Source organism: Gadus chalcogrammus, chromosome 18, assembly GCF_026213295.1.
Source record: "Gadus chalcogrammus isolate NIFS_2021 chromosome 18, NIFS_Gcha_1.0, whole genome shotgun sequence".
NCBI classification, from domain to species: domain Eukaryota; kingdom Metazoa; phylum Chordata; class Actinopteri; order Gadiformes; family Gadidae; genus Gadus; species Gadus chalcogrammus.
Genome location: NC_079429.1, coordinates 7,612,191 through 7,639,690, shown reverse-complemented (window position 1 = coordinate 7,639,690; position 27,500 = coordinate 7,612,191). Strand labels below are relative to the sequence as shown.

The following is a 27,500-nucleotide window of genomic DNA, read 5'->3' as shown; positions in this document are numbered from 1 at the left end:
TATTTCTGTGTGTTTCTGTGTCTGCACACATGTACGTGTGTGTGTGTGTCAGTGTGTGTCTGTGTGTGTGTGTGTGTGTGTGTGTGTGTGTGTGTGTGTGTGTGTGTGTGTGTGTGTGTGTGTAAGTGTAAGTGTAGTCACTAGATGACCGGGGTCTGACCCCCACACCAGAACACTGTGGAGGACGGGTATCCAGGTAACTGTGCCTCGCCTGCTAATCCCACCCCCTGATTGGACGTCCACCTGATACTTCCTGTTAATCCTGCGGTTCTACTGGTGGGCTGTGCGACCACCTGCGTCCCGGAGGTGAAGTCAGGGTGGGATGCTTTAAGAGAGGGAATTAACGTACTACTCTAATTAGAGCTGACAGGGTTGGGTTCTAAATATATTACAAAAGAGACAAATCTAGCTGTAAACTATACTTCCACAACCGCTTCCACATCCACACAGATACACACGCATGTATCTTTGCGTTCACACACACACACACACACACACACACACACACACACACACACACACACACACACACACACACACACACACACACAAACACACACAAACACACCACACACATGCACACATACACACACATGCCCATAAATGCATACAAACAGCATGCACACTCACCAGAGTTTAGTCATATTGCGTTGCATCAGAATTAAAAGGAGGGTCTCAACCAACATATATATCTACTCAACACAAAACAACCCCCTCATGAATACATGACATATATGATGAAAACAAGGTTTTATTCTTTTGATAATTTGACGACCAAAATGCAAGTATTGATATTCCAATATCTTTGGCCAAAATCATTTGTTACATGATTCTGCACTTCAAATTCTCAAAGAAAAAAAAGCCTCAATAGAGGATTCAATTTTTTTTACTATCACAAAGTGCACCAATATTGGAGAAAGAAACAGAGACAGCCCATTGGACTACCAGAGGTCCCAGAGATATGGTGAAAACGAGCGGAACAGCTGAAGGGAAATAGACAGCTTTTGAGGGGCAGAGTAAAGTATATCTGTGCATGAGTGAGGGAGGGGGGGGGGAGGGGGGGGTTGGCTTGAAGGGAGGGAGAGCGAAAGGGAGGGCCATGTGTGTGCGGGTGGGAGGGGGATAGCCCTGTCTGGTGTGGTCAGGGGTAATCTGGCCTAATCTGCTTCGTGTTAACCCTTCTGAGCAGCGAGAGCCGGATTATCCCTCTAACAATGGCCTCATGCTCATCTGCTAAATTACTCCACTCAAAATCATATGCTCATAAACACACTGAAGAGGCACACGTGCATGTGCAATCTCCCTCCTGTGCACACCCACCCGCACACCCAAAAACCACTCACACAAATCACATGTGCGATCAAATATAATTCCGAGGAGTGGATTCTAGTTTGATATGCATCTCATACTTTTTGAGATGGAAAACTAAGTATGTGTGTGTGTGTGTGTGTGTGTGTGTGTGTGTGTGTGTGTGTGTGTGTGTGTGTGTGTGTGTGTGTGTGTGTGTGTGTGTGTGTTTGTGTGTGGATCTAAATGTGTGTTGTCATCGTCGTCGTCCACCCCTGCCCCCCAAACAGTCAAGGTTACAAATGGAGGTGAGAGAGAAATATTATATGCACGGGAGAGAGAGAGAGAGAGAGAGAGAGAGCGTTGGCGAGAGAGAGAGAGAGAGAGAGAGAGAGAGAGAGAGAGAGAGAGAGAGAGAGAGAGAGAGAGAGAGAGAGAGAGAGAGAGAGAGAGAGACAGAGCACTACAAGGAGCACAACATGCACATAAAGCTCAGTACTGGCAGATCCTCCTATAGGCCCCATATGGGAGATCTTAAGAGGGTTGGAAATCGAATGGCGCTGGCCAGCCTTGAGAGGTGCATGAATGGAGCAGATATCAGCGCAGGTACCTTTGTTGGCCCTTTCTGCAGGAGCCATAAGAATACAGCGCTCCCTCTACACCTCGCACTCACTCAGGGACTCACTTAATGCCCGCCACCGCTTTAAACGCTTTACAAAAGTATAAAGACGGCACAGCTGCAACTCAGTGCACAGAGACGAATCAGTCGGTGTATGTTAAATTTGTGTATATGAACAAGTTTAACCTTCATATCTGAAGTTAGGTGTAAAAGAACACCGATTTGAAAAGCTCTGATAAGTGGCCAATGGAGCGTTGACATAATTAAACATTTGTGGATTTGTAAGAAACATTTTCTTCGACTCAAACCTCTACTTTGCCAGAGTGGTGCATGTCATCACATGGGACAACAGGGTAGAGTGTATCACGTGCACGTACATAGACACAGATCTACATGGGCATTTGGGCACACTGAAATCCTATAATCCCCCCCCCCCCCCCCCCCCCCCTCCTCCAGATTGGAAACACCTTTAAGATACTCCATGATTATGATTACAGATCAGGATCAAATTTAGATAAAAGTGACAGATTAGACCTTCTGTGTTTTGTATATTTTGTATATTGCTCCTTTTTTACTGGAGGATTGGGGCGGGCTGAAATCTTTCGTTCTAATCCTTCTATTTGGCCAATGTTATTTGATTCGATTCGGGCTGCAACTCAAAAAAGTATTTGCCAGTTAATCTATAGATTACTTTTATAAATTACATGGCTTTGTCTGAAGAACAATCAAAAAGAGATTATACATTAGAAAAGCACACTAAAGGCTCGGACATACTTTCCGCGTCTGCGTTTAGCTGCGGACGTGTACTTGTCCCGCGGACGCGCGCGCGGTTCTACAATCATATCAATCATACATCACAGCTGAACGTCCGCGTCTGTCCGCCTTCAACACACGCGAGTTTCCTGACCCGTCCTCCAAGCCCGCTGGGGGCGGTAATGAACCACAACGTTGTTTGCCAAACGCCATTATAATCAAGAAGAAGAGCACGCATGCGATTTAGAAAAGAAAACTGCATTTACATCCCCAGGAGTTCAACACAATCTAACTGTATTTTATATTGTTCTATGGAAGAATTATATAAATATGGGTGACGGCAGATCTCGTCTTGTGGCATTTATTCACTGCGCGCACTCGTCGCGGGCCCCACATGGGTGGACGACGATAATGACGTCAAAAGTATGAATCGTGCTACAATGCAAGGGCTGGAAGATTTCTTTCAGCAAAATTGTGTGTCGATTTACGGTTTATGATAAACTGCGTGAAGAAGGCACCTCATCACTTCTGAAAATAAAATAAGATCAGTGAGCAGATGTGTCTGCGCACACACGCACGCATACGCAAACACAATTGAAGGAGACTGCGACCACTGGCCCTTGGCAGGAGTTTTATTTCATATATAGACGCTTTCTGTAATCAAATGTGAGTGCAATCAAACAACGGCAAAATACAAACATTACCAATGCAGTCTGAGAACCAGAGGAGGGGGTTAAAAACTGTGTTAGACATGGAGGGTAGCTGGGGTCTGCCGCAAGGGAGGGAGGGGGGGGGGGGGGGTGACAGAGGCCAGGTGAGCAGGTGAGAGGCACAGGCCCACACCACCACTGTACGGCCAGGTAGCTGCTAATGGTATTGGTGGTGTGTGTGTTTGTGTGTGTGCATGTGAAGCGGCCAGTTTTCCTGCTTTTAGGAGGGGAGGGGTTCTGAGCCACTCTAAACAACGAGCACAGCAATTAGCTCAACTCTTGGGACAACATTCGTATTTTTCTTATTCTTATTAGGGGGGGGGGGGGGGGAACACACACCCACAGAAACGTTCCACAACCCTCTCCTTTTAACACCAGTTTGAATAAGGTGATAATTTGGGACACCAAGTAAGAATACTATTGGGTGCTGCAGTGTGCCTGTTTGAGTGTGCGTATATGTTGGGGGGGGGGGGGTTCGCAGGACTGAACAAGGCCGTGAGAGGAGAAATATTGCCCAGTCTTTTGTCTGACGTCTTCTCACCTCGGCCCCTCTGCAAGACATTGTTACACTCACATGGGCACGCACATGCGTACACACACACACACACACACACACACATAAACACACGCACAACACAATAGGTCCTCATAATCCTTTTGAAGTCATGTGATCAATGTCAACATTCCAAAAAAAAACAAAGATAAACACTGAAAAAAAAATAACCCTCAATGGAAAAAAATAATCATGTCTACCAATACGATCAGTCCTTAATTTCTTAATATTTCTGTAGAGATTCCTCGGGCAGGGTGGGGGGGGGTGATCGGTGCATGTGTGTGTGTGCATGTGTGTGTAGGTGTGTAGTATGTGTGTGTGTGTGTGTAGTAGTCGTTTTCATCCTCGTCGTCGTCGTCATCATCATCATCATCCTCGTTGCCACACACACACGCGTTTCGCCCCCAGCTCTCCCAGCACACTTTGCATGCCTTCTTTCCAAGTGGAGGAGCCATGGCCCCCCAAAAAATAAAATAAAAAAAACCATTGGGTAACTCCTCCAAATCGACGGCTGCACTGATCACTGGGAGGAGACATGGGAGGGGGGGGGGGAGGGGCAGGGGTTGTTACCATGGCTACCAGGGATCCTCCAGGTCACCGGCACTCTGAGGGGAGAGAAGAGCACAAGGGCGGGAGGAAGAGAGGTGTTCAGAGGTTTTTTTTCCGAAAACGCGGCACTGCACTTCTGTACGACAGCTGGCGACCAGAGTTTACACTGACCGTGTTTCTCACGGCGTGCGCTCCGCTTTCCCTTCCCTACATCCGAGAGGTTCACAAGAGTTAGAGAGGAAAAGAGAAAGAGACCTGCACGAGAGAAGGGGGGGGGGGGGGGGTTCGATCACTCCTGCCAAGGAGTACATCCATTTAAATGCCCCCTGTATAAATCCCCCCTCCCCCCTGCCAACACATGTACTACCTGAGTCGGCTCACCTGGCCGGACAATAACAACCTAGTGGTGGCCTCGCACAACACGGCATTAACTCTGACCCTCAACCTACAGGATGCCAAGCTGCACGTCTAAATGCATTTATATGGGGGGGGGGGGGGTTGTATTTCAGACAGTACTTTACACGCCCAGTGAATGTTGTTTTTGTTTTGTTAATGTTACTGCGTGGGGAATGGATACCCTGAACTTTCGCGACAGGCACTGCCCGAGAAATTAAGCTACGGCAACCCAAGAGAGGAAGTTTTCATAGGGGAATCAGTGTTGAGGTACAAAAAGTCAGTCACGTGAAACAATGGTTCTTTTATTACATTATTTGTTTCGTCCAAAAAATTTGTTAGCTCGCTTTAACGTGGGAGGAAACTGATCTATTTTGGCTCTTGGCCCCAAAACAACAGCACACAAACATTTACAATCAGACAGACACACGTACGAAGAGCTTTTATTCGTATAGTGGTCCACGTACAGTGAAGCTATAGATCGATTAGAAGTAATTGCAAGTGTATGCATTTCCAATTCTAGCAGGTAGGGGGCATTAATAGAGGCCATACTCCACAACCTTCCTCCCTACCATTACAATATTTTTTATTTTTTACATTTTCTTGTCTGAAGTCTGTCTGTACCCAAATTCTGACTTCAGGAGCTTTTTCTCCACGGCTGGTACAGCGATTCATCATTTGTGCATCGCCGTGGTTCGTGTTGTCAGTATTAGTGCATTATACAATCTCTATGACACTAGTAAGCAGACCCCAGCTGACCGGTAACATGTGAGCCTTTTGTTTTAAAAACAGAAAAGAAATCGAAGAACAAGAAAGAAAGCACTAACAAGACTCCTAAGAAGAGGTATTCAGTCTGGTTTAAAATATCCTGTAGTATTGTGAAAGGGTTCGTATAAAGGCTAGGGGGGGGGGGGGGGGGGGGAGTTCAGGAAAAGATGTGGGAGATATACTTATATGCGGGGGAACACTATAGAGGTGGGGAGTGGATGATGTGAAAGTACAGTCCTCAACGTAGCCTGGACTAGAAAACACAAATCACATGGTTTGGTTGGTTTTTGCTACCAGAAGTTCCCACACTGTCCGGCCGTCCCGTCCCCCCCCACTCCCTTCTCCCCCACACCGCTCTCCACGCAGACAGCCACAGACGTACACAGGCGCACATTCAAGCCCATGCTTGGGAGGACGTCTGAAAGCAGCACAGCGGCGAACTGAAGGCTGAGTCTCTTTCTCCCTCCCCCCCCCCCCCCTCCCCGCCACCGTCTGGGCCCTACTGTCTGATACGGCTGCTGCTGCTGCTGTTCTGTGGTGGTGGTGGTGGTGGTGGTGGTGGTGCGGTTCGTGGGGAGGAAGGCAGGATTGGGCAGGGTTTTGCGCGGTGGCGGTTAGTATATTGAAGCGGTAGAGGGCTAGAGGTGATTCAAAGCCCGGCGGGGGAGGGGGGTGGGGGGGTGGGCCGGCCCGAAGACGCGCCAGAGGACGATGGACCGGCTTTGGTTCTGCCCGGAGGGGAGTCAGCCGCGCTAAGGATGGCAGGAGGAAGAGGAGGAGGAGGAGGAGGAAGAGGAGAGGGCAGTTTGGCCCCGTGGTCAGGAGGTCGTCGTGACAGGGTACGGGGGGGGGGGTGGGTGGCACAGGGTTGTTCAAGAGCAGGAAGGAGCGGTGGCGGCAGGGCGAGCGGAGAGGGGGGGGGGGGGGGGGGGGTCAGACAGAGGGAAAGCTTGGCGGGCCGGTGGCGTCCGGGCCGGCCTCGGGCTCGGCGGGGGAGGGCGGGGGCGAGGGGAGCGAGGGAGGGGAGGCAGCCGGGTCTCGCTGACGTGCTGCGTCCAAAGACTGTCCCTCCTTGGGGGCCCCGGGGCCCGAGCCAGAGTCTTCTCCCTGCACGAGGTAGGAGGACAGGGACTCCTCGAGCACGGCGCGGTACTGCCCCCGGTGGTGCAGGCGGAACTGCCGCAGGGCCTCCAGCAGGTGGGCCGCCGTGCCACCTCCAGCGCCAGCGCCACCGCCGCCTCCTCCTCCTCCTCCTCCTCCTCCTCTTCCTCCACCCTCCGCACTCTCCTCCTCTTCCTCCAACTCCTCCTCTCCAGCACTGCCTCGGCCCGCAGAGGCCTGGGGCGACACGCCACGGTCAGACTGTGCACGTGGCCACAAAAGCCATGCGCACAAAGACACACACACACACACGCGCGCACACACACACACACACACACACACACCTAACAAGCACTGCAGCAACCGCGTGTAGGCGGTCGTGCGAAAGCAGGACTCGGAGCAGAAGACACAAGCCCGCCCGCCGTGACGACAGCAGGGTTGACACCAGTGTGGCAAAATCTTCCCCTCGCAAGAAAAATGTGACCACGGAGCAGAGATGTTGACCACGCAGGAGAGAAGAAAGGGACCGTTGCACCCGTATTACTATGCGATAAAGAGACCCTGCCTCCCAAGATTGTCATCACTAAAACAAAGACGCACACGGGAAAAAAAACTAACAAAAGCGACCTATCCTCTTAACAGCCCTTGCAGAGATCGAAAGCACAATCCTTTCCTTGAGCCTGCCGTTGGCCGAATAGCAAAGGAATTCAGGGAGAGACGGCCTCATGAAACCGCAGTGAATTTTCGCAGATGTTGACGTTGACACTTGTTTATTCTTTATCAAAGCTACAAACACGTCATGGGTCGGAAAGGGGGTTGAAAAGCTTGCTGATTGTAACCGAAGAATTGGCACGTTCATTCAAAAAGGGTTCGCAGACAAATGTTAAAAAATGTGTCAAAATGGGTCTCAACAGACAGCGATTGCCATTTTTCGTCCGCCCGAAACCAACCTCCAACCGGCCGTCGACACCAGATACACACTCATTCGTCCTAGCGCCTCTTCATACACGCACAAATACACACACACAAACACACACAACATATATTAGTCAGAATAAACTTTAGAGGAGCGTTCTTCTGAATCTACACTAAGGCAGTCTAGCTCTTATTTATGCAGCTGGGGGGTGTGGCTAAGAGATAGGATGAATGGTCAAAGAGAGTGAGAGGTCAAACGGATGAACTCACCCCTTCCTCTTCCCTGTGTGGGTTCAGCCTGTTGTACATGGCCTCGATTACACTCCGTCTGTTGACACGCAAACAAACAAGGTTTAGTGTTAACAAAAAGACGACTCCCTCTTCTTCATCGTCTCAGATTCCTGAGCGTAGAGAGAGTGTGTGTGTGTGTCTCTGTGTCTGTCTCAGTGTGTGTCTCATTGTGTGTCTGTTTGTTATTTACTTGCTGGCCAGGCCTCCACCAGGTGGGAGGTTGGGCACGGTCTCCGTGGCGATGCTCCGCAGGACAGACACCAGGTCGGGGACCCCCTCGTCCCCGAAGCGTCCCAGCAGCTCTGGACCCCCGGAACAAACACACACACGTATGTGTGAGAAACACAAGAGTGCCTTAACGCCATCTACGCCAATTCATTATCATACAAGGAGATTCTTCTGGAAACTACGGTGACAACGTGGAGGGTAATTGGCGGTATCGGGGTAGTAGGACGCAGTCCATACTTACCCTCAACCCGCGACTCCAAGTATTTGTCCAGGTCCTCCTCCTTCTTCAGGGCCTCTTCGGTCACCTTGGGCGCGCCCGGTAGGCTCACCAGCACCACGCTCATGTTGTCCCTGCTCCCCTAGGGTGAGGGGGGGGGGGGGGGGGGGGGGGAGGACAGGGCGTTACAAACGCGTGAGCCTTTCCAACATAATCATATTTTTCCTGAAAGCAGAGAAGACTTTCTTCTTCCGCTTTCAAACCTACGTTTACATTTTACGTATTCCTCTGCTTTCCCTGGCACCTTTTCAGGCAGTCAGAGCACAGAAAAGAAACAAAAACTGTTGTTTTTTTTCAATCATGCGTGTCACAACTAGTACGACTTATTTGAAATCACAACAAGTGATTTCAAATAAGTAGCGGGGAGTAGCTGCTCCCAGGTGAAAGATTTCAGTTCCCCATCCCTCACCAACTCTTAATGTCAGACCGCGGCATTGACCTTCAGCCTCGTGGGTTGGTTGATACATAGCCATCACTTAAACTCGATCCTCGTCATGGGCGTGGGTATGTTGTTTACAATGTTTTTGCTGGTAAATCCTCCGTCATGGTGATCAGGCCTCATCGTAGGACGAACCCAGAGGTCGCCCTTATAATGGGCATTGTCTTTTTATGTGCCAGGGTTGTAGACGATAGGACAAGATAACACACATTGGACTATGGTCTTGGTATACGTGCCCTGGTATAAAAAGTAGCACACCCATAATTAGTGTTACGAGTGACACAAGTACGTCCTACGATGATGTGGAAGGATCTATTCTTTCTCATATTAAATCCCCAAATCATTATCTCATTAAGGTTTGTTTCCTAAAAAGGAATACGTTTTGGGTCTCCTATTGAAGGTAATGTGACTTCAACTAAAGTCCAAACAAGGTCAGCAGGTCACCATACGTCTCAACAGTTGAAACAAAATCCAAGCAGACAATCGTGACATTTCCAGGACTTCGTCCAAAAAACTGTGCGTTAGCATGCATGCGTGTGTGTGTGTGCGCGCGCCTCCCGTCTCACCTTGTGCAGGCAGGTGTCCACCACGGCGTTGCAGACCTTCTCCAGGTCCTCGCACACCTGTAGCCGCGAGCGCACAAACTCGCACAGCTCCTCGTTGGTCATGACGTCCCAGATGCCGTCGCACGCCAGCACCACAAACTCGTCGCCCTCCGCCGCCCGCTCCATCACGCACACCTCCGGCTCGGGGCTGACCAGCTGCTCCGTTGGCCCCTTGCCGTCCACGCACTTGTAGTCGTAGTCGCCCAGCGCCCGCGACACCGCCAGCGAGCCGTTCACCCGCTGGATCATGACCGAGCCGCCGGCGTTCTGGATGCGCTCCTTCTCGCGCGGGTTGCACGGCTTGTGGTCTTGCGTGGAGAAGCCCACCCGGCCGCCGCGGCACAGCACGGCGCGCGAGTCGCCGCAGTTGATGAAGTAGAGGTGCGTGGGGCTGAGCAGCACGCCCACCGCCGTGGACCCGCTGCGGTCCAGGCCCTGCCGCAGGTCCGAGAAGCTGCGCATGTACTCGTCGATCTTCAGGAAGCCCGAGCGGATGCCGTCCTTCACGCCCTCCACCGCCGCCGCGCTGCCCGAGCCGAAGTCGGCGCCGCCGCCGCCCGAGAGGATGTGCTCCAGCAGGTGGCCCGAGCAGTAGTTGGCCACGCGGGAGCCGGCGTGCCCGTCGTACACGGCGAAGAAGGACCAGTCGGTGAGTCCGTGCGGCAGGCCCACCACGGCCGTGTGGGCGTCCTCCATCTCGACCCGCCAGCCCTGCATGGAGCTCAGGCCGTAGCGCAAGTCGTTGCCCTCGCCGTGGGCACTATGCTTCTCCGTCTTCGGCTTGTCTAGGAACGCACCCATGGCTGCTTACAGCTGGGAGGGAGACAAGGCGGGGGGGGGGGGGGGGGCAGGTTTAACGAGGGTTATCAGGCCATCAGCGGTACCGTGCTACCTTCTGCGTCTATTATTAACACCAGACCTTTAACTCAGGGATATTTACTTTACAATAATCCATACGCTGCTGCACCAATAGGTTGACTCGGTTTCGTTTGGAATCAAAGCTGCTTTGATTTATTCAACCTACCGATTAGTTTATATTACTTATTTGAAATGACCAAAATATAAGATAAGATAATACTTTATTGTCTGTTACACAAGGCTTACAGAAAACTTTCTTTGACATGGCTCCGGTCACAAATAAACTCTCACAGAGACATGTTTATTTGTGACTGGGGCCATGTCAAAGAAAGTTTTCTGTAACCCTTGTGTAACAGACCAAAAAGTACTGTCCCTGAAAGCGCCTCAGCAGAAGGAGCACATCTTCTCTGTTCCAACAAAGCAACCGGAAATACATCCATTTAAAAACAACATGGAACACGTTTGTATCATCAGTGCACAATAAGTGGGCAAAACACCGGAAACATAAAAGGGAATAAAAAATAAAATAAAAGCCAGCAAGGAGCAGCTTAGCGCCTGGACTGAAGGTCACCCGCCGCGCGAGAGCCGCGCTTATAATAACTTCATGGTTGATGACACTTTGAGAGGTCACGGCAGCGATAAAGATAGCAGAGGATCCTCAGCAGATCAGGATTACAGGGCACACCTGAGAAGACACGACACACGACACACACACACACACACACACACACACACACACACACACACACACACACACACACACACACACACACACACACACACACACACACACACACACACACACACACACACACCTTTTCCTAGGCCTGAGATGTAGATTACGCCTACAATACGAGTACGAAGCTGTGCAACTGAAAATGATGTTAAGTGTTGTCAAGCGTAATCCCTGATGCCAACATGTGGGGTCTAGTCAGCCTTTTGAATGGAGCTTCTTGCCTGTGCAAGTCTGTCATTGCGATTGCCCGTCAAAAGTATACTGGTATCCTGACAGCGTCATGCCGGTAACTCAAAGAGTCCAGGGAACCGGTTAAGAAGGGCAAAAAAACCGACCCAAAGCACACTAATGCGGCCACTGAAATTCCTCTAGTTCTGATGCCTGGTCAGCAGAAACGGTTCACGCTAGCCTAGGGCGCGGCGAGCGAATGGTGTCTGTCCGTCCGCCAACAGAAAGGTCCAGGTGGAGGCGGGTAGAGGGAGGGGGGGGGGGGGGGGGGGGGGGGGGGGGGATCACCTGTCCTTGTCAACTGGGCCAGGGACGGTACATAAAACCATAAGCACAAAAATGCCAACGCAGCTGGGGCATGTTCCCAAAAAAAGGCTGGTATGTGCCAGTATTGACTCAGGCTCCCTTCAGCTAAATGTGCACGGATGTGCTTGCATGACCCGCATGTATGCAAGCATGTTAGCGTGTGTGTGGTAGGGGCAAGGGTGTATTTGTGTCAACTCGGTAGCCAGCCTATGAGTGTGAGAAAGACGCTCTATAAAAAGCCCCTGTGCTGGTTTGGATTTCATGCCCAGGGTGGGGGGGAGGACAGCCACTTAGTTCACGTTTGACCGACCTCTCTTCCTGCTTCCTGTCCATCGGCAGACATCTAGCCGTCAAGCACTGATAGCCGTTAGCTAGAGGCATCCTGATCGGATCTATTTATACCGCCGCTCTGCTGTGGCGTGTGGAAAAACTTTTGTTTTTGGTTGGGTGCCGGGTTGTTTTATTTTAACAATAGGGCTGCCTTACTCTGTGTTGCGATAATCACACACATTGCAGAGTCATCCAGAGGACAATTGCTCCAACTGCTGTCTCAGCAGTCTATCGAATACTATGAAAAGTGATGCGGTATTTTAGTGAAAGTCACCGAAATACCGCATTAAGATTCACTGTCAAATTTTTTTTAGGAATTCAAGTGCCAGAAGGGAAGTGTTCCATTTAAAGCTAGGGTAAGCATTTTTTCCAATTAGTTGAAATTCTCTTGATATCCTGACAGCGATCAATAATTAAAATGCCCTGCAAAAAAAGGAAAATCACATATCCTTGTCTCCTGCAGGCCTGTCATGAGGCCTACCTGTTTATTTACCAGACTATCTACGCACACTCGTGCCTGTGCACTGATTTCGTACGGCTGGAGTCTTCCTAAAGCCTAGGCAGACCTATTGATAAAGCTAATGAGCTGGTCATGTGTTTTGGGGGAGTGGCTTTGAAGGGAGGCTTAAAGGACTGGCTGGAATTTTCTGTTGGATTCTTTCAAATCATAGCTCATTCTGGTTAGATTTCCAAAAGTTACTTACTGCAGCTTTAAATGCATTGTTTTTTCATTATTTATTTTCTTCCAATCCACCGAGTTCAACAGTCCTTAAAAAAAGGAGCCGACATTAAAGGGGGCTTTACATCACACCTGAGCTATATGCCGAACTATAACACTGGAGCAACACCACGGTTCTTTTTTAGTTTTGAGAGGAGGAACACAGGTGCTGCACAGGGAACCACGAAACCTGCTGTGCTCACCTGGGAAGACGTGACTATGTCTGCTTAGTACCAAGTGGAGTACGGTTCAGTCCCAGATGAGGGCATGGATGTAACCTGACCTCGCAATAGGAAGCAAATCAAGTGGGTCGGAAACCAATGCTCTTACAGTCTTCTATATAAAGTAAATGATTGATATAACGTAGGAATCATTAGGTCAGAGTGTTGGCAGGCTATGATACCGTTCTACATCTTCAACCAGAAGGGGATTTGCCAAATGACCTGTTCGACATGTGTTAAATTGTTTAAGTTTGGCTCACTTTACAAAGGGCTGTGTGAACATTAACTTGACAAAATGAATAATGCAACCATGTCGCAACCCCTCTCCAGAATCGGACCACGCTATAGGCGAAAACGCCTTTACAATAATCTGTTTAATTACTTCTCGTGCTAGGAGCTGAACTTAACTTTAAAGAAACCGAACCATGGAATGGAAAAGGTCAGGCCGTTATTGGCGAATCCATTTTTAGCTGAATGGTTCCATTTCAAAGTCATTACCAAATTAAATTGGGGTTCATTTTGTTGGGCTAATTAGGGGTGTACTGTGTGTGTGTGCATATATTGTCCGTGTAGAACTAGGCGGAGAGAGCGATCTAAAATAAAAGCGAGGGGGTGGGGTAGGTTAACCAGCGGTGTATCATCTTGCCAATATCGATCCATTGAAAAGGAACTGGAAGGGATGTGGACATCTTTACCACAATGAACGGCCATTTCCCAGTAGTCAATACAGTATTATCATTAAATGTGTGCATGGAGATACAGTCGTTGAGAGCAATCTTTCCAAAAATAAAACAAACACACAGACGTTGCCTAGCAAGTATTGGTCATCCAGTGCTGACATCACACACACACACACACACACACACGAGAAAAGAGTAGTAGCAAGGGCAGGAACCAGATCCTGTAAGGGGACACACACGCGCACTAAAGCGCGCGCACACCTAATATTGGTATGGGGGAGAACTAGAGATAACAGAAAACAGAACAGAAACCAGCTCTACTGAGACATCAGACCGAAACCAGGCGACTCTCGACCACTAAACCCATTCAAATGGGCAAGAGACCACGGAGTGACCGCAGGCCGAAACCAACACCCTCTTCCTGAGACACACATGGATGCCAGAGCACAAGACAACCAATCAAGCGACACAGGAGCGGTTCACAGTGTCTGGGACCTCTTCCTCGTTGAATGCGGGTCTAAGATCCTAGGCTCCGGCCCCTCGCAGAACAACAAGCTTGTGTTTCTCACGGGCGTGGCAATGCATGGAGGTAGGACTTTGTGACCTCCATCAAGCTATGGCCCATGTTTACACATTAACTCATCAGCGCTCGCTATTACACAACAGCCCCTCCACCCTCTCAGGAACATGGGAGCATCGATAGAGAAGCCGTGTGGGTCAGAAGGCAGAAAAGTCCACAGAGCTACAAGCTATTCAGTCCGCACCAAGGGTGGGAATCTCTTGGTATTGCATGATTAGATTTCAATTCTTGGGGGCCATGTTTCAAAATGTATCCTCGATTCAGAACATAAGGTTCCAAGTTTATGGGTCGACACAAGGCGTTAAGTGAGTACGTTCAAATAGGTTTGCATATTTTAAAGAGTTATATCCACTGATAAACACAAACAGGTAAACCTAAGACGAAAGAGAAAAGATTACGTTTGTTTTTGAAAAATGAGTCTTATGTTAAACGATTTTTTTTTCCCACCCCTAGTATGCGCACACACACACACACACACACACACACACACACACACACACACACACACACACACACACACACACACACACACACACACACACACACACACACACGGAAATTGATCTGCTAAACTCCCTCTACTGAATCGAGAAAGCGATGGCTATTGCATAAACAATAATTCCCTTATGGTAGTGAATCGAATTGTGCCAATTGATTTACATAGCAAAAAATATATTTTTCAAAAGTACCCACGTTAATTGACTGGGCACACTACCATTTACACCATCAAAATCATTTACCTCGCAATGAAACTAGCAGAGTACAAGGTCATGTGACGGAACGAGTCAAACAAAAACTAAAATGTGGGGACACGCGTGCGTGTGTGTGCTTAGTTTGTAAAACAAATGGGCTAAATATTTTAATCCAACTTCTCTCTCTCCACAGAGACTGAGAAAAAAGACTTGTGACAACTGACAACTCATGTTATCAGGTTATCAGTTGTCCGGCCACTGGAGACTTGAACCACTAGTTCCACTACCAATGATAGAACTAAGAAATTCAGGTTAATAAGGTGCATTTACGTTGAAAGCGACTGTTCCTTCCTCTGTAGTTCTTTATTATTTAATTATATTTGGATTATCTGTTTTAGAAAGGTCTGACCAGGGACTGGCTTTGCAAATTAGCCAACTTGCTAGAAACCTTCTATGCAACACATCTACAGATTGTTATGCCATTGACTGTGATAATTATGCATTCAATAATGTGCGCTGTATTCTCCCTGACAGATAAACTAAGAATAATATTCAACACGTCAATAAAAATATAAAATAAAATATAATAAAATAGAGTCCTCTGTGAGGCCCATTTTGGACAGATCTAGTCTTCCAATAGTCGGTTTGACCAATCCAAATCGGGTACATGCCATGTCCTCATCCTCTCCATCAACACCAAACAAAGGCAGAGGCACTTATTTATGTCTATCAACATACTGTCCTCTTATAGAAACGATTTGTTTCTTTTTGGATACCAACGTTTCCTAAAGAAAATACTGTTCCATCATTTATTTACGACTGTGACGGGACTTTTATTGCAATAAGCAAAAGGGTCACAGTCATAGAAGTAACAAGAGAAAGTTAACTGCAAAGGCGATGGGCCTCATTCCCTTAGTGGCCATCTTGGTTCTAGACGCTAGCCGGTTAGCCTCCGAATCCAGCTAGCGCTTAGAACCAAGATGGCCGCGAGTTGATAAGTGCAATCTAAAGCGATTCTGTAAACATTGCCCATGACGGAGCATCAATTATGACCAAGAAATACCTATTTGGTGTTATTCCAACAGGTAAGGCCCACATCGTGTACATTGTACATTGACATGCCCTTTACTGAATTATGATGGATGTGTTTTGTGACTTAAATTAGCCTAGGTGGTAATAGTACATTTACGTTGATTTAGAATTTTAACAGCATTACTCCAACTCTGGGGTCTTCTCAAAATGGTAAACTAAATAAATCCCATGATGCATTTTTATGTGCAGGCCCTATTGCGGAAATATATGTGTGTCCCTACGAGGTTCAGACATTAGTGTAATGTAAAAAAGAAATTTTATGTTTTGCAAAAATAAGTTAATAGCTTAATTTGGATCATAAACAAATGCAGGGATTAAAACGCTTATTCATGTGAATAACGGGAAGTTGGGTGGAAAATTAAAAAAATGTGCCCATCCCTTCTATTGTGCCCCGCACTTTAAACAATAAGAGAAAGGCTAGTGACACGTCATTATTAATTGCCACCTCCACTGCTTTCAATCTTCTTTCTGTGGGAAACCCTGAACATACAGCAGCCATCTTTGGTAACCTGGGTATTGACATCGGCATTCAGCTCTGACGGCGGCCGCGCAGGACTGACCAGTCCCCTCTGTGAACTGAAACACTCTTTAAACTTGGATTGTTTGGGTTTCTTCATTTGGAAGTCCACCTTGCTATCAGCTGTCCTTACCTGCTCAAACAATCAGTGTTTGTTTGATGCAAGGCAGGCAGCCCAGATTAAGGACTGAAGCTCCTCCACAAGCCACTTAATATACACTCACCCATATTCAGCCTAATAATGAATAAACAAAATAAATAAATAAATAAATAGATACACAGTATAAACTAAAGACAGCCCTTAGGTCACTACACTGCTGATAATGATTTCCCTGCCTTTCATCGCTGAGCCCTGATTGCTGACTCAGTGTATAAGTGTTTAAGTAACCTCTTATCTCTACTGCAGACACAAGTCAAACTCCAGGTGATGTCATACTTTGGATAACCTGGGCACACTACAAATAGGACGAAGTCATACTCATATGATACTGGGCTTTATAATTAATTGTGCATGTTGTGCTGGGCTAGTTATTATATTATTCTAAAACAACTGGGTAGAGATTTCATATGCAAATTGGATCACACCTAGATATAAAGATGTAGCGTTATTCCAGATTCCCAAGAGAATAACGTTGCTTCAACGCTGCATTAAAGGCCTTTAGTACCACAAAACAATCTATATCTTGTGACGCACCTAAAAGCGATTGTTATAAGAATACATTGGCTCTCATTGAATGCATAACTTATTCATACATTTCAGATAAGAAATTCAATCTCTGACGACCTAGACCTAAAAAATAAACGAATTGTGAACTATTTGCTTGACTTATTTTATATAGAGCACTGCTGTTGATCAGATACCCAATTAACATAAATAACATGCGCCTAGCTAATAACCAATAAAGACGTATTGATTGCACTAATCACGAAAGTACTTTCAAAAGGGTGCACAGCACACTGCACAGTCCATTCCCCAAACACCCAACCATAGCTGCAGAGTAAAACCTCCATAGTAGCTAACGTTAATCAGCAATGGATCAGGTTTGGTATCCTGAATAAACCCGTTGCAAACAGTGGATGGATTGCGTAACTTATATTTATATAACAAAACCAAAAAAGGCTTCCAACATGAACGTAAACAGTGTAAAATGTGTCAGGCACGCCATCGGCTAACCTGGAAGAAGCCGAATAAGCAAGGGCGATATCAGCTCAGTGGAGTAGACTAACCACTGGAGGACAACGTGTTCAATGCTTCACTTCACTCATGATTGGCTAGCTCGCATTGCCCCAAGTTGTCGATAGATCGTGCAGATCTCCTTCATGTAAAATGCAGATTCATTTTTTTTAAATCAATTGCCGAATAAATAATTCACTGCATGTATGTACCTCGGATGTTTGTGCTCGCGGACCAAATGAACACATGCCCAACTTAATGTCTCATTACACTGGTCCCTCTGCGGGAAGGCCTAGTTGTTTGCCAGTGTACTAATGTTAGCTTGTTGTGCTGCTAATGCTAACCGCTTGCTAATGGCCAACACAATGATTTTCTAGCTTGTCAAACGTCTGCGCTAAAGACGCTAACGTAATTGCTGGCTACTTACGTTTTCCTGTTGGTTGGTTTTTCACGGCGTGGATCCAATCTCGGTCCTTGGGCTGTATTCGGATGCTGGGAGATTATACAATCTAGCTCTCCACTAAGCTAACGTTAGCTTGCTAGCTACCTTGTTATGTTTCCTTATTTGACAAAAAAATAATCGAGATTGGCCTCAGATGAGCGGCGATAATTCCTTTCTCGGTGGTTCCCTGCTTGGATAGCATTGATTCTTACGCATTTTTGACACCACTTTTGTCATTCACCTCAGCATAAACTATTCCGATCGCTCCAAAACAAATATGGGCACAGAGAAATGTTATATTAGATAACACGGACAAATCTCGCACTTTCCTCCATTGAAAGGCCAGAGCTATCCTTCGACTTTGGGTGCTGAACAGGAGGAGGTGCTATTTTCGGTATATGCTTGCTGATTGGCCGTACTGTCCTGGAAAAGCCCTAACTCATTGGTCAAATTCCATGCCAATCGGCTCTGCCCCTATCCAAAAGTACATTTTCATTGGTTTATTCATGTAGCCCCACACGCTCTCCGAAGGGGGCGTTAGATCTCTCCCCCCGTATCTACATAGTTCCTTTTTATAACTTGTTCACATGGTCATCTCGTGAAGTGGAATTCGCATGGAATTGATAACATGGTAATCTTCAAACACAAAAATAATTCAGACGTTGTTTCAAATTTAAAAAGAAACTGTTGAAATTGTTGACTGTCTAAAATAGATTTAACTCATATATTCAAAATACACTTGTCCAAACAACACATCCTGTATCACAAGTCAAAGTTCACCCAGAAATTGGTTTTCCCTTTTACCATCTGTCGTCTGCACGTGCACAACAACAGTTGAAACTACAGATTTCAGTTGAGGAACAGTCCGTTTACTTTGACCCTGCTTACTGTGAACAATGAAGGCATGTCAAACATAATGCAGCCTTCTTAATGAGAGGGCTGGAAGAAAATTACAGTTTAAATTGGTTGGAATAAAATTGCATGATGATGTCATTTGATGAGACCAAAGAGAGCCGTTGATCACCTGGTTCTATTAAAATGACTAATACTGCTCGTGTTCAAAAGGCCATGTTTTAGAGAAAACCATCACATCAACCGCGTACAAAGAGACATTAAAGAAGCCAAGACTGTACTCAAACCAAGATGGCATGGACATAACATAATCTGTTGCTTCATCATATGGACTCCTGTATTTAAAAGCAAACTGAGGAAGAAACCAGGGTTGGTTCAAATGCAAATCCAATCCAATCCAATGGGTGGAGAAGAGTTGAGTTGCAGCTTCCAGGATGAGATTTCCATGGATAGGATCACATACTTCTTTTCGGCATTTACAAATGCACCCTGGACAGCAGCCAGGGACACATACATGACGGTTAGCCCAACCATTGGCATAAAGGCCTACTGTATGTCCCTGTCTGTCACTGGGAATGGAGCTGGGGTGATCCAATTCCACATGCATTTCAGACCTGTAACTCCTTGGTTATAAGATCTATTTATTTGACCACTTGATATAGAGTAGAAACCAATAATGTGAACATACAAAGTCTGAACGAATAAGTGAAGTTGTGTCGGTCTCAAAAGTGCTTCACAGGTTTAGATTTGCCAGAGATTGTCCACATAGAAACCGTGAGGAAAGTTGTATTGGTATAATAAAAAAATGAAGGCAAAACTTTTAGGTGTTGTTCTCAACATTGAAGTCTATGCATATTAGAACTATATTTTAATAGTGATTTATATATATATATGTTAATATAAATATATAATGAAGAAATATAGAATAATATTAATAGTATATGGCTTTTCATTCCTGAAACTAACATGCAAACTATTTACAATACATCATACTAGAATTAAATATCACTCTCATTCAGAAATCTGAAATTAAAGACTCAAATTGTAATGTAAACCTTTTTTGTCCAAGGGAATTTAACTATCAGTTGGTACAGTCCACTGGGTACGCTGGTAGACTGATCTTTGCATCATCTGGGTGGACACTCCCACTTGTCGTGTCGCAATGCCACAGGGTAGGGCAGATTTTGAAACGGCTTGTTGCACATTCACACCTGGTGGTCAAATAGGGACCATTACCGCTACAGGCTCCCACGTTGCTTTTGTGGAGTGTGTTTCTTAACCCAATCCACGAGAACTTAGTTGGTGAAATCGTCAAATTTTTATGTTTCATTAATTTGCAAATCAGCTTTTCAATGTATGGCAGTCTGTTGCTATTGAAAGAAAATTACTCCAAAGTTTGAAATGTACTCTTACGGCATAAACTACTACATCAACTGTTACAATATAAAATCATCTGAAGAACATCCCCTTCATAGTTCCGTCTAAAACCGAGTCGTTAAGCCTTTCTGTGCACATGGTTTTGTAGGAAGTTAACCGTTTAGTGTGTGGATTCATAAAATGACTAAAACGTATAAATTCTAATCAGATTGAACGTTATTCAGTGGCAACAAATAGGCAGATGGCAGGGTCATAAGTGCATATACAGATGTCAACTTTTCTGCGAGCCTTATAAGACAGCGCAACAGTGGATCAGAGTTATGATGTCTGTGGGGAGATAGTGGTGCTCATCCCTGATCATGTTGTGTTTCCCTTAGGATTTATTCCCTTATTAATAAAAAACTCCTCAGATATCAGAACAGCTCTCTGATGCTCCAGCCAGGGTTAGAGATACTGGTCAGATGACATGTCGTGGTAGAGTATAGTGCATGTGTAAGCATGTGTGTGTGTGTGTGTGGGGGGGGGGGGGGGGAGAGGGGGTCATGAATACGTTTGTGTGTGTGTAATTATGCTTGTGCAAGAGAAAGTGTGGCATTTTTGTGTGTGTGTCTGTAAGAGGGATGGTTGAGTGGTCAGTACGTGCAAATAGTAGAATAAAGAAAAAAGACAGACAGATAGATAGACGGACAAAAAACAGTTACACAGAAAGAAAGAAAGAAAGAAAGAAAGAAAGAAAGAAAGAAAGAAAGAAAGAAAGAAAGAAAGAAAGAAAGAAAGAAAGAAAGAAAGAAAGAAAGAAAGAAAGAAAGAAAGAAAGAAAGAAGAAAGAAAGAAAGAAAGAAAGAAAGAAAGAAAGAAAGAAAGAAAGAAAGAAAGAAAGAAAGAAAGAAAGAAAGAAAGAAAGAAAGAAAGAAAGAAAGAAACAGAGAAAGGAAGAAAGAAAGAAAGAAACAGAGAAAGGAAGAAAGGAAGAGGGAAAGAAAAAAAGAAAAGGAAGCTAGTGGACATTTAATTTTCCAAGATAAGGGATTATCCCGGCAGAATGTGATCATTCTGGTCAGATCTCAGCATGTTCAATCTCAGCTTATCCCAAATATTAAACTCTCTCTCACTCCAATTTGTCCAACCGACACCCTAAATTCCCTGACACACACACACGTGCACACACACACACACACACACACACACACACACAGACACACACACAAACACGCACACACACACAAGTACACACACAGACACACCCCAACAGACACACACTGTACTTTCAACAGCTCAGTTGAAAAGTACAAGTTCTAATTTAATAAAGTGGCCCACTGACCCTACTAACAGGTTGTCGTGTCTGTGTTTATATAAGAGTGAGCGTGGTGCGTGTGTATGTGTGTTTGTGTGTGTGTGTGTGTGTGTGTGTGTGTGTGTGTGTGTGTGTGTGTGTGTGTGTGTGTGTGTGTGTGTGTGTGTGTGTGTGTGTGTGAGTGTGTGTGTGTGTGTGTGTGTGTGTGTGTGTGTGTGTGTGTGTGTGTGTGTGTGTGTGTGTGTGTGTGTGTGTGTGTGTGTGTGCTTGCATACGTCAGGGATCTGTGTGTGAGTTTGTGCGTTTGTGTGTGTGTGTGTGTGTGTGTGTGTGTGTGTGTGTGTGTGTGTGTGTGTGTGTGTGTGTGTGTGTGTGTGTGTGCTTGCATATGTCAGGGATCTGTGTGTGAGTTTGTGCGTGCGTGTGTGGTGTGTGTGTGGGTGTGTGCTTGCGAACTTCAAGCATTTATGTGTATGTGTATGTGTGTGCGAAAAAGAGAGAGGGAGAGAGAGAGAGAGAGAAAGGGGATTGCTCAGCCACCTGGTCTTCAGGGAGCATCAGGATCTCAGCTCGGGCTTTGAGGCAGAGGGGTGGCATGGGCTGAGAGTGGGGGTGGCTTGGGGGTGGGGGGGGGCCGGGGGAGGGCCCTGGGTGTTAACGTCTTATGAAAGCGGCTCAGGAGAGTAAATTAAAAAACTGTTATATCTAATCTGAAGCACCGAAGAACAAGTGGCACACGCCTCCAAATCTGAACCCTGATCCGTAGTGACATCGTTGACACGGATCAGCGGAGCTCATTCCCGCCCGCACGCAGGAACACACACACACAACACCAAAAACACACACACAGGAGTGCGCACACACACACACGCACACAGATGCAGGCATACATGCATGCAGACACATACACACACACACACACACACACACACACACACCCACAGGAGTGCGCACACATACGCACGCACAGAGATGCAGGCATGCATGCACACACACACACACACACACACACACACACACACACACACACACACACACACACACACACACACACACACACACAAACACACACATATTAAAACAGATAAATAACACAAAATAAAAACTCAGATCCAACATGTATATGAGTGTAGACCAGAAACATATACACATTGTGTACTTGGCTCACAGCCCATAGAGGCTTGCACACATGCAGCTCCACTGCTGTTAACACCAAGCGATTGTGTCCCGGGTGGAGGGAGGGAGGGAGGGAGGGAGGGAGGGAGGGAGGGAGGGAGGGAGCAAGGGAGGGAGGGAGGTGACAAGGGGTATTGGAAGCTGATCTGCACTCTCATTTTCAGCCTGCAGATCAGCGGCGGGACATCTGGGTCACATCATTACTGCAATCTTCCGCTTGTTCATTCCCAGCTTACAAAGCTTAGAAGGACAGACCCCCCCTCACCACCAACCACCACCCACGACCCACCCCCACCCCATACACACACTTGCTGGCGACAACTATGTTATCTGTAAACAAAAAAAGATAATGATGTCATCCAAATTGTTCTTTTTGTTTCGTTTCATGAGGGACAATGCTGTTATTTCACAGAGGATACGTTCCTAAACAGAACGTTCCTGTCAAATCGGCCATAATGCAAAGGGAAACGAATGCTGTAATGTTCACTGTATAAGAGTACATCAAAACGAGGGGGTTGATGAGCTGCTTTGCACATGTTAAATACATAGCTGCAAGAGGCAGTGTGTGTGTGTGTGTGTGTGTGTGTGTGTGTGTGTGTGTGTGTGTGTGTGTGTGTGTGTGTGTGTGTGTGTGTGTGTGTGTGTGTGTGTGTGTGTGTGTGTGTGTGTGTGTGCGTGTGTGTGTGTGTGTGTGTGTGTGTGTGTGTGTGTGTGTGCGCGTGTGTGTGCGTGTGTGGAGGGTATAAAGAGCTGTGAACGAATAAATGGATGTGTCGTCTGTGTTGGATTAAATAAAAGAGGAAAAAGTTGAGTGAATTTCTTCATCTGATTAAAAAGTATATCCTTTGATGTCCTACAAAAGTTGATAAGCAGCGTTTTGGCCTGACAGACCAGGCTAGTCTCTTAATTTGATTTAATAAAACGACGGATGCTGTCCTTTACTGCCCACTGGTGTTGACAAGTTGCTGTTACAGCAGGATGTCTATTTCCCTTGTTTTGCTGTGGAAAGTGGGGTTCAACACTATACAACTACATCACAACGCACTTTGTTTCGTTCTGTTATATTGATGATAGACTGGTATTAGGATATAGTAGGGTTGTGGTCAGAACTACTTGTTTCCAATATCTGCTTATAACTTGATCAACGAGTAGCAGGGCCATGAATGCAGTGATCGGAAATGGTTCGCGTTTGTTCTTTCTGGTCCATGGACGAGAATTCGCTGCCATGTATCGATATCAGCATAAGGAGATCGTCATCTAAAAACTCTGCTCCAGGTGAGGCTCGAACTCACAACCTCGGCATTGCTCTGCGAATTACTGTCGTATAAGTACCGCGCGCTAACCGATTGCGCCACTGGAGCCTGTGCGTCTAAAGCAACGAGCATAGCGAATATATATGGAGTCGATTAACCGTTTGTTCTCTGTTCTTACACTAATTCTTGTTTCGTCATCGTCGTTCATTCCCACGCAGGACGTGAATCAAAAGTAACGAAATCTATGAAAGCTTGGATTAGCGTCGTTTCAGTGTAGATTGCGTGCTGTTTATATTTATAGCTCGGCCTGTATAGTTGTGTCATGAACTAAACGAAAGAAGGCTATTCATAACAACAGCAAAGCCCCAAAACAGGCAAAAAAATAAAATAATGTATTGCTCCACGGATGAAGCTTAGCCATTGGCCGCAGTGAGCGTTGATGATGATGATAACGGTGGAGCCCAGTGCGATTGAATGACAGTTGGCCCTATGCCTGGGGCCCTTCTCACCTGCTCATCCAGGTACGCCCTGCCCAGCCCCTGGCTGGATCAGCCTGACGATGACGTCTCTCAGAAAGGGCGTTCTGCCCAACCCCTAAACAGTTAGTTGTGTTGCCTAAACCTAAGCCAGTAGTGGTGTTTCCTAAACCTAAGCCAGTAGTGTTTCCTAAACCTATGCCAGTAGGCCTATTGTGTGTTGCCTAAACCTAAGCCAACAAGTGTTGCCTAACCCTAAACCAGTAGTTGGGTAGCCTAAATCTAAACTAGTAGTGGTGCTGCCTAAACATAAGCCAGTTGGGTTGCCTAAATGTAATCCAGTTGTGATGCCTAAACCTAAACCAGTAGTTGTGTTGGCTAACCCTAGGGCCTAAACCAGTAGTGGTGTTGCTTAAACCTAAGCCAGTAGAGGTGTTGCCTAAACCGTAGCCAGTAATAGTGTTGCCTAAACCGAAGCGAAGCCACTAGTTATGTTGCCTAAACTTAAGCCAGCAGTTGTGTTACCTAAACCTAAACCAGGTTATCTCGCGAACACGACATTAAAGTATGCGAGGCGGTTGAAAAAGATAATAACTGCAATAATATCAGCCGGCATCGTGTCGTATTTATTGTTCAGAATTGTCATAATTCAACACAGGACACACATGATACACCAACATAAACATTTTGAATTAAATAGAAGAAATTTGTCGTCGTGAGGTCGCAGTCCTACACCGCGAACTGAACACATGCGGCCGCGACGTCTGCGGCAGTTGAAAACACGTAAGAAAAGAAGGCTCGCTTTTTACAACAACTGTCGGTCGTTTTTTGCTGAACTTTTTTTTTTTTTTTTGCCGGACGAAATGGCTGTGGTGATTCCCTTTTTTAAGAACAGAAGTGCAATGAAACATGGAAAAATAAGAGTTAGGCCTATTGGTCACGTTATTATTTTAGCTTTTCTTATTTTTTTCGCAGTCTTTAATTTGACGGTTCCATGCCATTTGCAGCTCGCGATAGCGTCAGCGGCTAGGTAGGTAGGTTAATGCAAATGAACTGAGAAGGCCTATGTCAATGTACAGTATAATGAAATATTTGCATGATTTTATACACTGGTGTATTTGGCCGGACAGAGGGTATGAGGGTGCCTTGGTGATATTTTAGAGCTTTTCCAATATCGATACGATCGATCGATCGTTAAAGATTGTGTCAGTATCTTCTATTATTCACATTACAAAATATATGTTAATGAATCGATGGGGACTTAGATAGCTGTTAAAAGATACAAGACACTATGATAGCTTGAGTAAGTTACTGAGATATCTGGACTTTTAAACTGGTTTGTAACCATTGTTTAGGGACGAAAGACATGCGTGTGGTTCCTCTTAGCCGACGATAAGGGGCAGTATTTCACAAAAAGTGGCAAATATACTGACACAACCTTAATGACAGCTCTTGCTGGACTAGAATATATATTCAGGCGTTGAAAGCCACGTTCAAGCTTATTATGTCATCCATCTCATGGATTTGTTGGGGCAGGTGCTTTTCTGAAAAGACTTGCCTGGTCACTCTTTTACATTGTCTTACCCCTTGAAATCTCAGGAGCCAACAATTATCAACAGAATAACCCAGAACTTTACCCAAATACCCCAACCCGTCTGCCCCCCTCCCCCATACCCCCACTTTTTTTTAACAGACAGAAGAAAACTCCACAAAAATGTATCGTCAACACAAAGTTCACACAAGGTGGCCGTCGTGAAAAAGTCTGACACACACATTTACATCTCCCCTTCCTCGGTCAGATCCACACACTCCTTCTCACGCACACACACACACACACACACAGGCCTGCACATCTATACATCCATCACTGTCTTGATCCCTCCCGCTTCAACACTTGTTTATGTACATTCTCGGGTACGCAACCTCACACACACACACACACACACACCCACCATGCGCGCAGTCTGAAAAAGTTGCCAGGGATTACAATAAGTGCTATACAGACAGGCACGGCTTGCAGTCAGGTGTCAGCTTTTAGTGCATCTAGTGCAGTTGGATAACCTCATCCTCCTCATGCCTCACCAGAACTGAATTATCAGAACCAGGTGCAAGATAATCATGTTTTGAGAGATATGTATATTTTACGTGTGTTTGTGTGTGTGTTTGTGTGTGTCTTTTGATGTGTGTGTGTGTGTCGTTTGATGTGTGTGTGTTTGTGTGTGTGTGTTTGTGTGTCTGTGTGTTTGAGGGCACATGTACAGGAGTAGGGCGCGGTCCGCTATAGCCTCGTCAGTCATGGATGACGATGGGTCCTCGCATCCGCAGGCTGGGGTGAGGGTGTTGTTGGGGCGCAAGCACCAGTCCCTGCGGGGGCGCCTCGGAGACCCTGCGCATGTGGATCTGCTCACAGGGCTGCCGGCATGCGCGCCTCAGCTGGGACCTGGACAGCATTCGCCTGGCCCTCCTGGGGGGGGGGGGAGAAAAGACAGGATGTTAGCATGGATGGTGCACCGACCCAACGTGGACGGGTCTCTGGAGAACGCTCTTTTGAGGGTATGAGGCGAAATTGCAAGACTTGGGAACTGTGGAAGAAAAGGTTGCAGGTGAGACGGCTTTGCGGTCTGGTTTTTTGTTAGTTTTGCGACCGCCTTGTCTTGATTTGAGTGAAACGTTCAACAGTGGATGCTGGAATAAGGCAGGAGACCACCATGTCTGAGTTCACAGGAAAGGCTGCTTACTGAAAATTGTTGCTGCTCACTTGAAAAAAGACAAAAGATGGGGCTAGATGTATTCTCCATTTTTAACTGATCCATTTTTTTTTCAGTTTTTTCAAATACAAGGAAAAAAGCTAAAGATTATTCAGAGAAACATCGATGAAGCCCAGGCAGATCCATGACTTGGGCCAGAGTTATTTTTCACCAATTACTGACTATCGAATACGATTGGGGTTAGTGACATCATCAGTCGGAGCCCACTGCAGGTACACAATGTTTCCACAATGTAACATCTC

At 46.3% G+C, this 27,500-nt stretch overlaps 2 protein-coding genes, 1 long non-coding RNA gene and 1 other non-coding gene across 6 annotated transcripts in view; 1 reads left to right on the top strand and 3 right to left on the bottom strand.

The window, feature by feature from the left end:
- Nucleotides 1-3,019: 3,019 nt before the first annotated feature.
- Nucleotides 3,020-18,439, bottom strand: ppm1bb (protein phosphatase, Mg2+/Mn2+ dependent, 1Bb). 3 transcript variants are annotated; one of them, XM_056577017.1, is made up of 6 exons: nt 18,048-18,439; nt 9,450-10,301; nt 8,409-8,526; nt 8,130-8,241; nt 7,919-7,976; nt 3,020-4,527 (listed from the first exon to the last, which is right to left on the bottom strand). In XM_056577017.1, the coding sequence occupies exons 2-6, from the start codon at nt 10,287-10,289 to the stop codon at nt 4,498-4,500; spliced, it is 1,158 nt and encodes a 385-aa protein (XP_056432992.1). In that variant the 5' UTR covers nt 10,290-10,301; nt 18,048-18,439; the 3' UTR covers nt 3,020-4,497. The 3 variants fall into 3 exon arrangements, with proteins under 3 accessions (XP_056432992.1, XP_056432993.1, XP_056432994.1); XM_056577018.1 differs by lacking the exon at nt 3,020-4,527 and adding an exon at nt 4,688-4,726; XM_056577019.1 differs by lacking the exon at nt 3,020-4,527 and adding an exon at nt 7,009-7,732.
- Nucleotides 18,440-23,747: 5,308 nt separating this feature from the next.
- The window catches only part of LOC130371336 (uncharacterized), a 4,165-nt gene continuing 412 nt past the window's right edge, over nt 23,748-27,500 (top strand). Inside the window, exons 1-2 of the long non-coding RNA XR_008893186.1 lie at nt 23,748-24,036; nt 26,752-27,093. This is a non-coding gene — a long non-coding RNA (uncharacterized LOC130371336). The remainder of the gene's footprint in view (nt 24,037-26,751; nt 27,094-27,500) is intronic.
- Nucleotides 24,029-24,122, bottom strand: trnai-uau (transfer RNA isoleucine (anticodon UAU)). Its single transcript has 2 exons — nt 24,085-24,122; nt 24,029-24,064 (listed from the first exon to the last, which is right to left on the bottom strand). It is a non-coding gene; the product is annotated as a tRNA-Ile (tRNA).
- Nucleotides 26,221-27,500, bottom strand: part of mta3 (metastasis associated 1 family, member 3) — a 21,041-nt gene continuing 19,761 nt past the window's right edge. The window contains exon 19 of the mRNA XM_056577077.1: nt 26,221-26,954. Within this exon, the coding sequence (XP_056433052.1) occupies nt 26,780-26,954 (175 nt within the window). The 3' untranslated portion in view covers nt 26,221-26,779. The remainder of the gene's footprint in view (nt 26,955-27,500) is intronic.